Source organism: Phytophthora sojae, assembly GCF_000149755.1.
Source record: "Phytophthora sojae unplaced genomic scaffold PHYSOscaffold_9, whole genome shotgun sequence".
Taxonomy (NCBI): Eukaryota; Oomycota; class Peronosporomycetes; order Peronosporales; family Peronosporaceae; genus Phytophthora; species Phytophthora sojae.
The window spans coordinates 1,013,608-1,030,052 of record NW_009258123.1 but is presented as its reverse complement, the minus strand read 5'-3'; the positions used below and the strand labels follow the sequence as shown (position 1 = coordinate 1,030,052).

The following is a 16,445-nucleotide window of genomic DNA, read 5'->3' as shown; positions in this document are numbered from 1 at the left end:
GCAAACGTCTCCGCCGAGGGGTAATACGAAACCTTGACGCCAGCGTTATCACGCGTCGAGATGAGGCTTGTGACGAACAGGTACTCGGACGCATTGAGGTCGTGAACAAATGACTCAATTTCCAGCAAATTCACCGCTAGTTGACTCGATCGGTCAGCATTGGCGCCAATATTCAGAAATAAATCTCGGTTGAGACCGTAGCAGAATGGACGTCGCTCAACAACATTCGCGTGAATCTTCTGAATGCCCGATGAAGATAAGCCAGCAAGCGACAGAAACCCATTGTCGCAATCTTCATCTTGGAGGTCTGAAAACGCCTTCGTGTGCTCCACGTGAACCTGAATAGTGAGAAGCCAAAGTGCGACGCTGACGCCATCCTGTCCATCCAAGCCTTGCAACCGCGCACTATTCTTTGCAATAAAGCGCGCGCATCCCATCGACAGTACGTAGTGTGAGCTGGACGCGAATGACGGATAGTTGTGGAGCGAGTAGCGCTTCGAGGGAATGTAGCGATGTTCCGACGGAAACACGCCAGGTTGACTGCGATTATCCAGCACTTGTCCTAGGTACAGTCGCTGCGTCCGATTTTCCATTCGCAAGTCGTTGGCTAGTCGGTCAGCTCGTAGGTAAATAGTGTCATCTGCTATCACTACGAACGGTGTATGCCGGTATGTCTGCGCGGCGAAGTCCAGAAAGGCCTTCACTTTGTTCACTTGGTTTCCGTTCCAGTCTTCGCACAGAAGCTCATCCGTAAGTAGATCTCGATACACTTGCTTTTCATAGTTGATCGCACTCTGGACCTGATTTCGCTTCTCATCACTTGAAATGGCATCAAAGTTCGACGCACACCCGACAAAATACACTTTTACATCACGTGGAAGTTCAGGTTTACTCGACCACGTCTCGCGAATAGCTTGGCGACGGTCGAAGCCCTCCAGCACTGCCGTTTTGACTCCAATAACAAGAAGAAAGCCGCCACCTTCAGCAGATAGCAGAGAGCTCGAAGGCATCTCATCGAGATCCGAGTCAAAAATCTTCTGCCATCGAGCCCATTGCGCGAGATCATTCCACTGGGGCAGGTCTTGACTTTGATCCGTCTGTTTCAGCATCGTAGTGGCTGAGCCCGGGTACGTGACGGAAAAGCTCGCGAATCCTTTGCTGGCGGGTAGTATCCCCATTTACCTGGGCAACTCGACTACTGCTTCGGAGCTATTTAATCCTGACAGCTACATCGACTGTGGGCGCTTTGGCAAACTGGAAGAATGCGCCGAGTTTGTCGTTCGCGTCCACAACTCCCCAGAGCTGTATGCGAAAATGCGGAATGCACCTCCGATACGAAATATGACGGCGTTCACTGAAGCCTTCTCGTGGCACCCTTCAGTTCCAAGCCGGGGTTTAGCGGATAAAGTGGCTAACATGCTCCATCTGGAAAAGTAAAATTGTAGTGATATAAATTGTAAAGTGAAAATGTAAAAAATTGTTCTTCTTCTTCTTGATTTTTGTTGTAGCTAATAATCTCGACAGCCGTACTTTCCACTCTCAAATTCTACTCATTCATTAATTTTGGAATGAGTTTAAAAACTAATCGGAAAGTTGAAATACAAGTTATAAGTTGAATCAACTCGAATGAGCTACGCGTTGGTGATAATGAAACATTTTGGCAAGGCAGAGAGCTGACTGAAATAAACCAGCACAAACGCAGTACATGTAATACATGAGCGGCGGCTCTTAAAATGGGAGCTTTTATCCCCTGAAAACGTGGAATTACAAGTATAAATGCAAATCTTGATAACCCCTTGACAGCGAACCTGTCAAGTGCCATCTGGCAATTTGTCACACGCCCCGTAGCCAAAATGATTCTTGAACGGATTTTACAGGACATTACCAGGACACACAAAATTGTAGTATTTTGTCCAATCAGAATTAAATTAACATAGCATCGCAGTTTTGCCTGTGTTTGGCCTCACCGCAACAGCAAACATGCCATAGGCTGCCCCACCTGCACAATAGTATAAATTTACCTCGTCATCATCAAGAAAAGCTGGCCGAGACTGGGCCGGCGTAGGTGGTTGTAATTTATTGCCGAGTCGGCGTTGAAGCACGCTAATACGACCAGTTCTTCTTCGACAAGGACATCGTCAGCGATATGGCGCTCAACAAAAGTCTAATTCTATTCTCACCACCCACGCCGATGACTCCGTCCTACTCGTATCAGGAAACAAAGTGGCCGAGGGCTTTGAGTACAGGTGATTCGGTCTCGGGTGGCATGCCGGCCTGGATCTCGACGGGCAGGAGATGACGCGCGCAGACCAGCAACCATCAAGACTGAGGGCTCGCTACGGTAGCGTCGTAGGCGACTTCGTTGAGGACGATCACGATCACGACAACTAGCTGGTACAGCAGCTCTGGTATGGGCGTTCGGCGGAGGCTCAAACGTGGGCGGCTTCAGCGGGTCAGACCCTAAGGGAAGGTGCTGCAATTGCTCTTCGCTATCCAGGGACACTACACATACAACAGTCATGGCAAGCGTCGACACAGCGTGTGCCCCCGCAATTAAATGTTGCGATTAGCAATGGGTAATGGAGAGCTATTGCTTGTACATCTTTCAGCGTTCATATACGTACTGGTCCGACTCGGCGTTACTGCTGACTTAGTTAAAAAAAAAGTGTTGAGAATGTATGAAATGCATGGCTGAGCTTAGATTTCTTTAACTGGTACGACTAAAATGCTCCTTGGTCTACAGAGCGAGCCATGAATACTGTATCTTCCTGGTGGGCACGCTACGCTAACGGACACCACGTGTGTGTTATATTCTGCTTGGCGCATTAGCTCGGAAGTTTGCTGCATTGCGGGTGCGGCATCCGCAATGCAGCAAATCTTGCAGGACATGTTGTCCTGCAAAAGCACTAAAGATTGACTTTGCCAAGCTTGTGCCAATAATACTTAAGTACTAGATTTTGTGTAGGATTTGACGCCGGGATGTTTCGATTTGGAAAATACAGGACATTCCGTCCTGCGCTTATGCTCGTGAGCCAGATCGATGTCCTGCAAAATCTGGAGAATGTGATTTGCTTTCTTACAAGTTGTAAGTTACAACGAACGCAAACGCGCAATGGGAGAGCCTGTACATGTAACGCTTGTTTGGTATGCTGAACTATTGTATATGATGGCATGCCGATGCACTTTTCGAAAGGTACAGTATTAATAACACGTAAATACCTTAAAGCCTCCTACCCCATCATTCTATGTCAAAGTGCAAGCAAATATCGTATTGTTGGGGAGCCGTGTCCCCGTCTTGTTCCTCTTGTGTAGACCAAGTGGGATGTGAAGATGGGTTCACTCGCAGATAGAAATGGCGATCCCATCTCGCCCAGGACTCCTGACAACTACAGTGTATCCGGTGCAACGAGTCGCAGTCTACAACCAGCACTTTGCTACAAATCCGTCACTTCAGATTTGGCTGGCTAGACTCAAGAACCCCTGCCAAGACTCACCAAGCATGCACCTGAGTTCCTTCCTACTTGTGGCAGTGGTCACCCTGGTGGCAACCTCCACCAGCCTTGCGACTGCCGAAGACTCCGTAATTATTAAGAACGCAGCTGCTGATTCGAACCGCGTTCTGAGCAGCATCGACAACGAAGAACAAGCGTATTATCTTCCTGGATTGAAAACCCTCAAGTCGGCGTTCGGCAAGAAGTGGACGAAGTTGACCGAGGCGCTCAAGAAGAAGATTAACCCGCCAAGCGACGGGTACAAGAAGAAGGTGAAGAATAAGCGGCTTCGCGATGAGAACAACTTCATCCGCCGCTAGGTATTCAACAGCTATCACAATGCCCAGTTGTAAGCTTCATGGTAAAGGAATGGTTTGCGGCATGATGTAAGACCTAAACGTTTTTTTTTTTACCAAAATAATAAAGTGTGAACGCATTGAACTACCGGTAGTACATGCAGTTATTGGGGACGCTGAAATTCATCATACATGTATTAAATACGATTAACTTCGCTAATGATACATTGATAATGATGATGATGATGAGGTATATTGGATAACTGACCTTAGTCTGAATCCTAACAACCCTATAGCCGATGTTTTACCTTCGGCTGTCCCTCTCTCTAGTCGACAGCTTACTCTTCGGTGCTGTAAACTTCCATAGCCCACTCCGCGTAGTCCCGTCGTACCAGCTGCGCTATTCGATGGAAGTTTGCACTGAAAGCCTCACTGTGTAAGATGCTCGTTTGTTCTGTTTCGGTCGCCAACTGTGCTAAGCTGCGGGAGCTTGCGTTGGCGGTTCTGGGCAGCAGGGTCCATGACGCTACCCTGACTTTGTCTGCTAGCTGCCGGCACTTGTTAAACCATATTCGTAGCCGCGTGGACTTCGGGGGCGTTCTGGCGGCCAGCGCCCTTATCAGCAGGGCATTGTCTCCAGCAATGTGAATCCGTTTCTGCTTCTGTCTGTTTGTCTCGCTGAGAACATGAAAAAGCGCCCCGAAAGCCGCGGTGTTCAACGTGCATTTGGGAGATGGGATCGCAATGCTCGTGCCCCAGAATACTTCTCCGTGTTGATCTTGACCGCCTTGGCGAATTAAGACACCGCCTGCTCCGTTTCGTCTTGGGATTCCGCCCGTGCAACCATGAAACATGCCGACTACCTGGCAAGATACTGCTGGTCCGCCCATTGTAGGCGTCATTGCCTCTTTCAGCAGCCTGGCGTATATCAACTTTGTGATTAGCCATTCCACGTAGGATTCTTGTGTGAGGGGCGTATCTAACGCGACCTGCGTGTAGGTGCGCCGAAGCTTGGCCCTCGTTACCGCCTCGCCCTCGGCTGCTGTTTCACCGTTCGGGTATAATGCATCCAGCCGACAACGCCAGATAGCTCCAATTGTAGCCGTCACACCTGCTCTCCAGTATTTATTTGCAATTTCTGCCACCAGCCCTAGTGAACCTTGCAGCAGCTGACCTCCCTTCTTAGCATTGCGCTCAACATGGGCTCGCAGTTGTTCCGGGGGTAGTTTAAGCTCCAAAGTAAAGATTTCAGATAGCGACCCAATGTCTGGGCCTCCATTTAGCTGCAGCCAGCCTTCTCGAAAACAAGCCCATGCTGTTCGAGCCACCGGACACGCCCAGAAAATGTGGGAAGCTGTGCTTATGGCTCCACACTACACTACATCTCTGCAGTTTGAGCCGATGGAGGAGCTGATGGTCGTGTGTTGTAGTCCCCACAATATGACGTATCGACTCCCATTTCAACTCATTCAACGCCTTGCCCATTCGGCAATGTTCATCGATCCACTTATTTCTTGCTCTCTGGATAATACGTCGCCCTTTGTTGGCTCTTTGAGTTGTGATCTTGGCCTTATACCACCTGGTTGGTCTTGTCCACCTCCTGTGACCAGTCCAAAGTGGTACCTTCGACATTGAGGAGTACATAGTTCTAAGTTAGTACTGTAGTGTTGTCAGGGTGCTAGGGCGTTAGCGTTACACAGAGACTCCAATTCCCAAAAAACAACCTAGTCAAATACCCGGCTCGCAGCTTCTTTTTTATTGATTTAACTAACGACACCTCGTTTCTCAATTACCTAGCGGAATCGCGTTTCTCGATACTTTAATTATGTCAACAGTAAACAAAGAAATACCAATAGAACCATGATGGTATTTCCTCCTGCCCCTACAAATTCTACTTAGAAGTATTTAGGAAAAGCATTTTAGCCACTTTATCCGCTAAACCCCGGCTTGGAACTGAAGGGTGCCACGAGAAGGCTTCAGTGAACGCCGTCATATTTCGTATCGGAGGTGCATTCCGCATTTTCGCATACAGCTCTGGGGAGTTGTGGACGCGAACGACAAACTCGGCGCATTCTTCCAGTTTGCCAAAGCGCCCACAGTCGATGTAGCTGTCAGGATTAAATAGCTCCGAAGCAGTAGTCGAGTTGCCCAGGTAAATGGGGATACTACCCGCCAGCAAAGGATTCGCGAGCTTTTCCGTCACGTACCCGGGCTCAGCCGAGTTCTCGAACGCGACCACGAACTTGTAGCGCTGGTACGAGGCGATGGCCTCATCGTTGAACCATTTGAAGTAGCGAGATGCTTTATACGCTTTATCCGGCGGTCTTGATGACCCTGCGCATATCCCCAGCGCATCGACCGGTTCCAAAGCGTTCAATAGATCAAACATGCGCTCCCGGTGCGGCCTCTCACAGCGCGCGTACAAGTACGCACAGAACCGGCGGCTGATGGGATCGGGTGGTGCTGGGGTCAGTAGATCCAGGGGAATATGCTGCAGTCTCTCTGCGAACGAAATACTAACCACGGGTAAGTACACGTGCTGCGTTCGTGTAACACTGGAGACTGAGGATAGCAAAGGGACTCGATCATCCAAAGCTTGGGTGTCGATGGCTTCACCAGATATCATCATCAACTTCGAGGAAGAATCCACCGGGAGCAAGTACTGATCCATATAGTGCGCGATCATTTCTGGGCATCCAGGGTTCGACATTGGGTCACAGTCTGCATCGAATATGGAGAAGATAAATACGTCCGGATGGTTCTGATAGTTCACGTGCAGAGCCTTCTCGGAGACTACTAGAATTGGCCGGCCGTGATGCTCGAGTATGGTCTTGAATATGCACTCGAAAACAATCGACGCGTACGAGGATTCTGGCGTGTACCCGATAATGAAGGGGTTGTCCGCACTTGCAACGAACAAATTGTGCCGCCACAACTCGAGAAACGCGGGGTTGATCGTCAGTGAGGTCTTGGCAATCTCGAACTCTTGCTGGACTCGGGCCCGGAGTTTCTGGGCGATGGCAGGGCACATCCACGCTTTGATTTCTGTATCGAGTAAGAATCGACGCGTCTCATCACATGCTCGCCGGGAGTACGAGGCAAACGTCTCCGCCGAGGGGTAATACGAAACCTTGACGCCAGCGTTATCACGCGTCGAGATGAGGCTTGTGACGAACAGGTACTCGGACGCATTGAGGTCGTGAACAAATGACTCAATTTCCAGCAAATTCACCGCTAGTTGACTCGATCGGTCAGCATTGGCGCCAATATTCAGAAATAAATCTCGGTTGAGACCGTAGCAGAATGGACGTCGCTCAACAACATTCGCGTGAATCTTCTGAATGCCCGATGAAGATAAGCCAGCAAGCGACAGAAACCCATTGTCGCAATCTTCATCTTGGAGGTCTGAAAACGCCTTCGTGTGCTCCACGTGAACCTGAATAGTGAGAAGCCAAAGTGCGACGCTGACGCCATCCTGTCCATCCAAGCCTTGCAACCGCGCACTATTCTTTGCAATAAAGCGCGCGCATCCCATCGACAGTACGTAGTGTGAGCTGGACGCGAATGACGGATAGTTGTGGAGCGAGTAGCGCTTCGAGGGAATGTAGCGATGTTCCGACGGAAACACGCCAGGTTGACTGCGATTATCCAGCACTTGTCCTAGGTACAGTCGCTGCGTCCGATTTTCCATTCGCAAGTCGTTGGCTAGTCGGTCAGCTCGTAGGTAAATAGTGTCATCTGCTATCACTACGAACGGTGTATGCCGGTATGTCTGCGCGGCGAAGTCCAGAAAGGCCTTCACTTTGTTCACTTGGTTTCCGTTCCAGTCTTCGCACAGAAGCTCATCCGTAAGTAGATCTCGATACACTTGCTTTTCATAGTTGATCGCACTCTGGACCTGATTTCGCTTCTCATCACTTGAAATGGCATCAAAGTTCGACGCACACCCGACAAAATACACTTTTACATCACGTGGAAGTTCAGGTTTACTCGACCACGTCTCGCGAATAGCTTGGCGACGGTCGAAGCCCTCCAGCACTGCCGTTTTGACTCCAATAACAAGAAGAAAGTCGCCACCTTCAGCAGATAGCAGAGAGCTCGAAGGCATCTCATCGAGATCCGAGTCAAAAATCTTCTGCCATCGAGCCCATTGCGCGAGATCATTCCACTGGGGCAGGTCTTGACTTTGATCCGTCTGTTTCAGCATCGCAACGCTGTACTCCTCGAATGTTTCGTCGCTTACAATCGTCAGTGTCAGCTCTGGCGTCTCATGGTACCGAAAGCTGCCTTCTCTATCCGTAATGAAAGCTCGAGCTCCGTATTTCCCTTCAGGCAGATCATCAAACACAGCCACAGGATCAGCCAATAGACTGCACTTTTTCCACTTGGCGTTCAGCTCCACACACAGGAGCTTGTCTCCATATTGTGCGTGAAATTTACTGGCGCTCGTCACCTCGATGCCAAGGCGAAAACTGAGCGGAAGCGGTTCCACATCGCCATTCGACGGATAAATGACGCGAAACTTGGCAATTATAGGCTCCGGTTCCTGAATTTCGACAACTCCATTGGAATCCAAGTCAACTTGACGGGGCTGATCACCGATACCACGAGACTTTGGCGAGACCGCCGCAGCACGCAAACTCCATAGCAGCCAGCAAGTGATGAGGACTTGACACGCTTGACGGCATCGGTTCATCGCCCCTTTGACCAAAAGATACCGTTCTCAGGTATGGAATCAGATTCGTTTCCACTTTTTCGAAGATACGGTGTAGCCATGTCAAGGCTTGTGCTGTTTCTCCTCGTATTGCTCGCGTGTTGTGCCGCATTTGCACTTGCACGAGGTGTATCAATCGTGGAGGACGACCCTGTGTGGGAATTCAAGGTGGAGTATCCTCGAGATGGCGGGGTCTCGGCGCTGCCTCTCCGATTCAAGTTCAGCATCGACGCTGTGAGTTTTGACGCCCTCAAATCTCAATACGGAGCCATGTTTGTCTGTGTGGAGCTGGATGGAGTCAAAACGAAATGCTCACCGATACTGCAGCTGAGAATCATATTCCAAGAGCTACCGGAAGGCAGACACGTTGCTCACGCCTTTATTTTCGATGGAGTGACGAGATACCACGAGACGAATCCTATTTCGTTCTCGCTGCCGAGTGCCGAGAACTTTGACGCGCATATTCAACAACAACGTGAACAAATTCGGGCCGACAACAAGTTTCCACGGGACCTGGGCGTCTTGCAGTGGGCAGAGCAGCAGCAGTCCGATAAGAGCTACCCGTACAACACGTCCGAAGATTCGCTACGATTTGCCAACGAGGCACACTCGGACGAGTTAAAGCTGGTCATTGGCATCAAGACCGCCGTATTGACCAACTTTGCTCAGCGCCAAGCCATACGCGAAACCTGGGCGAGGAAGAGTGACTTACCTTCTAATGCGAAGGTGTTTTTCCTCGGATGCATTCCTGTAGTGGACAGTATCTCCGACGACCTTGAGCGCCAGCGAATCGTGAATGCAGGAGACTTGCTGACGTTGAGCTTGAGTGTCAGGACAAGTACACGCTACTGACGGAGAAAGTGAGCGCGTTCTTCGAGTGGCTGGAAGTCGAGATGGTCACGGACGACGACGTGTACGTAAGAGTCGGCCACATAATTGCAGACATCAGCCAGGCTGGGCAACACAGAGGTCTGTACGTTGGCGAACTCTCAGACACACTGCATCCAACGCCGCTAGCACCAATTCGAGACCCGAGTGAGGCGTACTCATACAGCTTCAACGTCCGTCAGATGGATACAATTATCAGTTTTCAAAGTGTATCTACCTCTATATCTTGATCCCCCCGGCATACTTCCTTCAAGTCACCTGTCGGGAGTTTCAGCTCTAATTTTGCCTCTTCGTGGCACCAGGCCAGCTCGCCCCAAGCAGTCTCCATCTCTCCGCCTCCCCCCTCCCCTCCACACGCGCGACTGCCGCCATGAGCCGCTCCGGAGGCGCGCGCGCGCCCGACGACCAGACGAAGCTCAAGAAGCAGCTGAACGAGCTCATGAAGCTCGAGGAGAACAAGTTCTGCGCCGACTGCGGCTGCCGCGGGCCGCGCTGGGCCTCCATCAACCTCGGCGTCTTCATCTGCATCGCGTGCTCGGGCATCCACCGCAGCCTGGGCGTGCACCTGACCTTCGTGCGCAGCGTCAACCTGGACTCGTGGACCTCGGAGCAGGTGCAGCAGATGCAGCGCTGGGGCAACGCGCGCGCCAAGGCCTACTACGAGGCCAACGTGCCGCGCGACTACCGCATCCCGACCGAGCACTCGTCGGTGCGCGAGAAGGAGATGTGGATCCGCGAGAAGTACGAGCGCAAGCGCTTCGTGGGCGAGGCCCCGCGCGGCGAGAACGACGAGCGCGCGTCACGCCGCAAGAAGCACAGCAGCGACGAGGACGAGGATGATGAACAGGACGAGCGCGAGCGCCGTCGCGAGCGCCGCAAGGACAAGGAGCGCAGCTCCGGATCGCGTCACGGATCCAGGCACGGGTCTCGCACGGCCTCGAGGGAGGCCACGCCCACGGCGCAGCAGCCCGCGGTGACGAACGATATCCTGTCTTTCGACGTGTTTAGCGCGCCCGTGCCGGCGGCTAAACCTGTCACTGCCAGCTTAGTGGATGCCCCGGTGGCGGCGGCGGCGGCGCCTGCTGCGGCGCCCAAGCAGGACGAGTGGGCGTCGTTTGGGGGCTCGACCAACGCGCAGTCCGGCTTTAAGGACGCGTTCGCCCCGCAGCCGCCCAACCCGGCGGACCAGCACATGAACAAGATGGCCAACATCATGGCGAGCTTCGGATCTGCCGCGCAGCAGACGCCCCAGCAGCCTCAGCAGCAGCAGAACGCGTTCCCGCCTCAGACAGGAATGGCGCCCGCGCCCATGATGAACATGCAGATGAACGGGATGAACCCCGGCATGGGCATGATGGCCCCGCGCCCCATGGGCATGGGGATGCCGATGGGCATGCCCATGGCCGGAGGACAGGGATTCATGAACCCCATGATGGCTCAGCAGCCCAACATGATGGCCCAGCAGCCCAACATGATGATGGGGTACCCCATGCAGAACCAAATGTTCGGCGCGCAGCAGAACGGCATGATGATGGGTACGTGCCGTGACGTGACAGGTTAAGGTGGTGATAGGAATGCTAACGTTGTTGGTCTACTGGTTTGCTGTAGGTGGCGCTGCGCCGATGGGATTCCAGGGACAGCCGATGGGGATGAACCCCATGGGCATGCACATGAACCAGGGAGGCTTCCAGCAGCAGCAACAGCAACAACAGCGACCGCCGCCGCTGCAACAGCAGCAGCCACAAGTAGGAGGACTGAGCCAGCCGTTTGTCAACTTCGGCTAGATATATTGCGGCGAAGGTGTATCTCTCCCTCCCTTCTCATAGAGCAAAGGCATCCGACTTCCTACTTCGTGGTGGAGCAATAAAATCAACGGGAATAAATACATACACTTTCCTCCGCTAGACCCATTAACTATACCTCGAAGATTTTGGCAAGAGCTGGAGTGAGAGCTTGGCATGGCGGAGAGGTGGGGAAACACTGGGGAAGCTTGGAGCAGAGTCGGTGGGTGAAGGCGTTGACGAATTCTGCTGATGGAGTGAACTGCATCTTTAGTCCCGCGTTGGACGTGCTGGAGACAATGACTATCACCTTCTCAGGACTATCAAGGTGCGTCTCGAGTTGCAGAGGCGTTGACTGTGTTTCCTCTTGAGTTGGGCGTCGCAGCATTTCTGCCATGGTTGGAGCCGAATTCAGGTTCTGGTGCCACGTGACGGAGTGGAAGCCAGGACAAAAGCTCCGGTTGTTGATCAGGTTGGCGTGAATGGAGCGGATCCCCAGCGACGGAAGATCTACGAACGACACGAGGTCGTCACTGCAGTTCGTGGAGGCGCGAACACTGGAGAACTGCCGCGTGTGCTGTTGTCGCAGCTGCATACTCCACAGCCGAAGCCCCACACTCACGTCGTCCAAGCCGTTCAAACTCCGCAGACGCCAGTAGTTTTTGGCGATGAACCGGACGCCGTCCATCGAGATAACACTGTGGGGTCCAGCTACGTAAGGCAGCAAGCCACGCATGGGATACTGGTCTTCTGGGAGATAGTACTGGCTGCTTTGGTCCCGAATGGGCTTCTGCTTGTTTCCGAACACCACAGCCCAAACTTCGCCAAAGTATAGCCCCGTGCTGTTCGCCACTCGTAGATTCTCGGCTAACTGGTCAACTTTCACGTACACGTCATCATCAATGACCATCACAAACTTGGCGCTGGGGAATTCGGTGACTGCTAGATCCATGAAGGACACCGCCTTGTCGGTTAGATTTTTGTATCCGTCCGTGCATCCCAACTCCTCCGTGAGAAGATTTCTGTATATCGTTCTCTCCTTCGCCACAGCCGCCAGAACGCGAAGACGGCAGTGGTAAGGAACTTCCATCGTCGACAAGCGATACGCGACTCGTGGGCGGATCCAGACAAGCTTCCTCACGACGTCAAGGTTTTGTTTCTGGGCTGCGATCCGAATGCTGCAGATTTTCAGAATGATCACGAGCGGAGAGACGCCAATGACAAGCATGGGACTGGTAGCAAACGACACGTGACCACGTTGCAGCACCACATCTCCACCGTCTTCGTTGTCCTTGACGGCCACTTGCTTCTCCTGATCTGCCCACTGCAAGAGTCGATGTCCTTCGAAAAATGTTGCTCCATTCGACTGTTGTCAGCAAGTCGTGCGTTGTGCAACTTGTACTCAGCTGAGCTCAATAATGTGATCTCAACGCTTTCGGTCTCATGGTGATAGGCCCATTCTGTTGCGTCAGTGATGTACGCCGTCGCCGTGTAGTTGCCTTCGGGCAGCGATGTGTAAACAATCGGTGGATCTTCTAGCCTCTTGCACTTCTTGTGCAGTCCGTTGAGCTCTACACATAAAAGTACATCCCTGTAAAACTCTTGAAACTCCTCGGCCCCAGTTGCCTTGATTCCGAATCGAATCTCAATTGGGAGCTCGGTCACGGCGTCATTTTCAGGATTCACGATCCAAAAGCTTATCAACGGATCGCTTTCGTCTCGATCCACTGCATTGCTGTGGCGTATGCTTGTCGAGGCTTCGAGTGACGGTCGTGGCAATGGAGAGTCTGTCGTCAACGATGCGCTCGATACGCGCAGAGTGCTTGTGGCCAGCAGCACCAACAGCAACAACCTTGGGACTTCCATGCGGAGCGAGATCTAGATCTTTGACGATCTTTTTGATGACCTGGATCACGAATCGTGATTCACGATACGGGACAGTGGACGTGTTGAACTCATGTACGATAGATGACCTCATAACATTTACTGAAGAGCTTTTTCAAGTTGTTTGACGAAAGTAAGGCTGACAGCTTCACAGGGTGCGGAGTCGTGAGAGAGTTGGGGACAGATTCTTTGTATGAAGTCGTCGGTCGATTCTGTTGATGGAGTGAATCCAAACTTCATCCCAGCCTTGGACGGGGTGGAGACGATCACTACGAATCGCAGCGGATCAGAAGAGTCGACGTATGTCTCCACTTGCAGTGGTGTCGAGTGTACAGCGTGTTGAGTTGACCGCTGAAGAATTTGCTTGAGGTTGGGGATGGAATTCAGGTGTCGATGCCACGTGACGGAGTGGAAGCCGTGGCAGAATCGCCTCTTGTTGACAACGTTCGCATGAATTGATCGGATGCCCAGCGGCGAGAGGTCAGCAAATGACACCAGATCGTCTTCACAGCTCATCGAAGAGCGGATACTCGAGAATTCTGCTGTATGCTGTGCTGGAATCTGCATAAGACGAAGCCAAAATCCTGAGCTCACGTCCTCCAGACCGTTCATGCTGCGCAGTTTCCAGCAGTTCTTGGCGATGAACCGTACTCCGTCCATTGATACAGCATAGTGCGGTCCAGATCCATAAGGCAGTAAGCCACTCATCGGATACTGGTCCTTTGGTAAATGATACGGGCTGTCTGGATCGCGGATAGGCTCTTGTTTATTCGCAAACTTGTCTGCCCAAACTTCTCCAAAATACAGTCGCGGAACGTTAGCCAAGCGCAGGTGTTGGACAAGTTGATCCACTTTAACGTAAACATCGTCGTCCACAAGCATGACAAACTTGGCGTCGGGGAACTCTGCCGCTGCTAAGTGCATGAACGACTTAACTTTCTTGGATAAATTCCTGTACGAGTCCGTGCACTCCAGTTCTTCAGTGAGAAGATCCTTATACACCGCTCTCTCCTTCGCCAATGCCTTTAATACTCGTCGTCGTTCATGTTCGTATCGGAACACTGTCATATTCGGCTCGCAACCAAGGAAAAGAACCTTGACGTCGTGGGGAAGTGTGGCTGGATTCCCCCACGTATCTCGAATCGCTTGTCGACGCGGCAAGCTCGTCACCACTGCAGTCTTCACCCCAATCACAAGCATCGGACTCTTTGTCGACGTCACACTAGCGCGTGGTAAGACTAAATTACCATCATCAGTCTTGCCATCAATACCCGCTCCATTTTCCAGCTCCGCCCAACGTAGCAGATCGATATCCTCGGGGAACTGCTGCTCTATCCGACTCCTCTCCGCCAGTAACGCGTTACGGAGGTTAAACTCACTTAACCCCACCACAGTGAACCCAACCGGTGTAGTTTCGTGGTATCGAGCCTGCTCCGTCTTGTCCGTGATGTAGGCAATGGCAGTGTAGTTCCCCTCGGGCAGCAACCGGAAGATGATTGGAGGTCCCCCCGTCGACTTGCACTTCTTCCAGAGTCCATTCAGCTCCACACAGATGCGAGCGTCCGCATAATAGGCGTCGAACTCCTTGGAGCTGCTTGTATCGACAAAGAGTCTGACCTCCAGTGGCGCCGTCTCCACTGCGCCTTCCTTCGGGTCCATTATCCGATATCCTGTCAATGGATCGACATCTTGCCGTTGGTGTTGCGCTCCACATGACGGGCCCTCAGTGAGGCAACTGATTGCATCCAGTGATAGCGTAGAGTCTGCAGATATTGCGAAGCTTGCGATGCAGAGGGCGCTCGAGATCAGCAGCAGCAACGTCGGAACTTCCATGACCGGTCGACAACCGATCTTTCGAACTTTTCGCTCATCTCGACACGTAAATACGTATCGGATCTATATATGGGACTGTCGAAGTGCACATGTTGTGTGAAATCTATTTTGTCAGCGCTGTGTTGCTTGCTGTTGGACGGAACAGCCGTGCAGGTAGGGGGTTGTTGTCATGTTGAGGAGAGAGAATGGTGTTGAACATGGTGTAAGCGCGCTACTTTGTTTGTTGTTTTACAGGCCCTACAAAGCTCTCAAAAACTAGACTCGTTAGGGAGACAAGTCGCTACAAGACGGTCTTGGCAAGACCTCCATCAAGACACGCAATAATAATGACGAGAACCTGCTGCGTGCATGAGGTTTTACTTGCAGTATTAATCAAACCACAGCCGATCTATATTTGAGACGATGCTTAGGCGCCATTTGGAGTTATCGAGATAATCGCGTTTGAAGTTGACCAATCACCTTTCGGAAATAATCGGACATCAAAATTTCGAAAGTGAAAAGCACACGTAAAAAGCGTAAAATAACTCTGATTCGCTTGCTTTTAGCGCGAGATTTCCGATAATATACAATACGTTAAAATTGAAAAAATATTGAGGCCACACGCCCCAAATAAAATCGTGAATTTTGGGGGTCCGAAAATGGAGATAATTTTTCTAGATCGATGTCACTCCGCGAGTTCTTAACATTTCACAGCATTCGATAGCTTAAACGAAGCACAAGACACGCCTATTTCGATTGATGCGGTTAAATCGCGATTCGTACTTAGGTTCGCAAGCATTCTTTTCGTTTGAAACCGTCTCAATGAAATTTTCATATCTCCACTTGCAAACCAAGATTAGATACCGTAGCTGTATTAATAGACCCAACGAATTCCTGAGAACGCTTTTTTTGTTTTTGCGTCTTTCCTCCTTCGACCATCATCTTGATTAGACTTGATTAGCTCGATGAGTTAGGCTCGTTGGATCCTACTTCTAAGTCCTACCACGGGACAAAATCTTATGAAAGGGGGAAAACCCGTCCTAGAAGGACTTGCTACTTGAGCCGCTAATCAAGTCTTGAGAGAGAAAAAAAATGTTTCTCTCGGTGGCAACATGGTTGCTTTGGGCTCTGAGCTCGTCTTGGCGTCGGTGGTCTGCTTGCTGGTGGCCAAACGGCGAATGGGCGGTTCTCGCTGTTCTGGCTCGGTTCGAAAACCCACGGTTCAGCGACTCGCTCTTCTTCGTACTTAACCGACCACTTTCCTCCTTCGACCATCACCTTGAGTGGGGCAAGTAGACTTGATTAGCTCGATGAATTAGGCTCGTTGGATCCCCCTCGAGTACTGCGTACCTTGGCTCGTGGTGCTCCCATGTCGAGGCCTTGATCATGCTACGTGCTGCGTCGCGAATCATACCTGGTTGTAATCGCGTGTAGACTGTGAAACACCAGCCGGACCACCTGCCCATTAGCCGAATGACCAGGTCACTTTTACCAGCGGCTAGTAGAGCACAGGCCCCTCTGATCCGAAGTGAATGGGCCGAATAATCCTTTGGGGATAGCCCCAGGCTTCTTGCCGCCG

The 16,445-nt window shown here is 51.5% G+C and overlaps 10 protein-coding genes across 10 annotated transcripts; 3 read left to right on the top strand and 7 right to left on the bottom strand.

Annotated features, from left to right (window-relative positions):
• Nucleotides 1–185: 185 nt before the first annotated feature.
• PHYSODRAFT_521510 (hypothetical protein) lies at nt 186–1,010 on the bottom strand (the record flags this gene model as incomplete). Its single annotated transcript, XM_009536293.1, has 1 exon — nt 186–1,010. A coding segment is annotated over one exon (825 nt), but the record flags the coding sequence as incomplete, so codon positions are not given.
• A 118-nt stretch (nt 1,011–1,128) lies between these two features.
• Nucleotides 1,129–1,437, top strand: PHYSODRAFT_522270 (hypothetical protein; the record flags this gene model as incomplete). Its single annotated transcript, XM_009536292.1, has 1 exon — nt 1,129–1,437. A coding segment is annotated over one exon (309 nt), but the record flags the coding sequence as incomplete, so codon positions are not given.
• Nucleotides 1,438–3,352: 1,915 nt separating this feature from the next.
• Nucleotides 3,353–3,811, top strand: PHYSODRAFT_305149 (hypothetical protein; the record flags this gene model as incomplete). Its single annotated transcript, XM_009536291.1, has 1 exon — nt 3,353–3,811. One exon carries the CDS (start codon nt 3,353–3,355, stop codon nt 3,809–3,811), a length of 459 nt encoding a protein of 152 aa, XP_009534586.1.
• Nucleotides 3,812–5,678: 1,867 nt separating this feature from the next.
• PHYSODRAFT_318325 (hypothetical protein) lies at nt 5,679–6,818 on the bottom strand (the record flags this gene model as incomplete). The annotated part of the gene is made up of 1 exon (XM_009536290.1): nt 5,679–6,818. The coding sequence occupies one exon, from the start codon at nt 6,816–6,818 to the stop codon at nt 5,679–5,681; it is 1,140 nt and encodes a 379-aa protein (XP_009534585.1).
• A 240-nt stretch (nt 6,819–7,058) lies between these two features.
• PHYSODRAFT_414410 (hypothetical protein) lies at nt 7,059–8,042 on the bottom strand (the record flags this gene model as incomplete). The annotated part of the gene is made up of 1 exon (XM_009536289.1): nt 7,059–8,042. A coding segment is annotated over one exon (984 nt), but the record flags the coding sequence as incomplete, so codon positions are not given.
• Nucleotides 8,043–9,732: 1,690 nt separating this feature from the next.
• PHYSODRAFT_288477 (hypothetical protein) lies at nt 9,733–10,274 on the top strand (the record flags this gene model as incomplete). Its single annotated transcript, XM_009536288.1, has 1 exon — nt 9,733–10,274. A coding segment is annotated over exon 1 (470 nt), but the record flags the coding sequence as incomplete, so codon positions are not given.
• Nucleotides 10,275–11,543: 1,269 nt separating this feature from the next.
• PHYSODRAFT_464211 (hypothetical protein) lies at nt 11,544–12,239 on the bottom strand (the record flags this gene model as incomplete). Its single annotated transcript, XM_009536287.1, has 1 exon — nt 11,544–12,239. A coding segment is annotated over one exon (696 nt), but the record flags the coding sequence as incomplete, so codon positions are not given.
• Nucleotides 12,240–13,153: 914 nt separating this feature from the next.
• On the bottom strand, nt 13,154–14,254 carry PHYSODRAFT_523894 (hypothetical protein; the record flags this gene model as incomplete). Its single annotated transcript, XM_009536286.1, has 1 exon — nt 13,154–14,254. The coding sequence occupies one exon, from the start codon at nt 14,252–14,254 to the stop codon at nt 13,154–13,156; it is 1,101 nt and encodes a 366-aa protein (XP_009534581.1).
• Nucleotides 14,255–14,271: 17 nt separating this feature from the next.
• Nucleotides 14,272–14,713, bottom strand: PHYSODRAFT_258895 (hypothetical protein; the record flags this gene model as incomplete). The annotated part of the gene is made up of 2 exons (XM_009536285.1): nt 14,272–14,276; nt 14,302–14,713. 2 exons carry the CDS (start codon nt 14,711–14,713, stop codon nt 14,272–14,274), a joined length of 417 nt encoding a protein of 138 aa, XP_009534580.1.
• A 1,547-nt stretch (nt 14,714–16,260) lies between these two features.
• Nucleotides 16,261–16,443, bottom strand: PHYSODRAFT_416947 (hypothetical protein; the record flags this gene model as incomplete). Its single annotated transcript, XM_009536284.1, has 1 exon — nt 16,261–16,443. A coding segment is annotated over one exon (183 nt), but the record flags the coding sequence as incomplete, so codon positions are not given.
• Between the last annotated feature and the right edge of the window lie 2 nt (nt 16,444–16,445).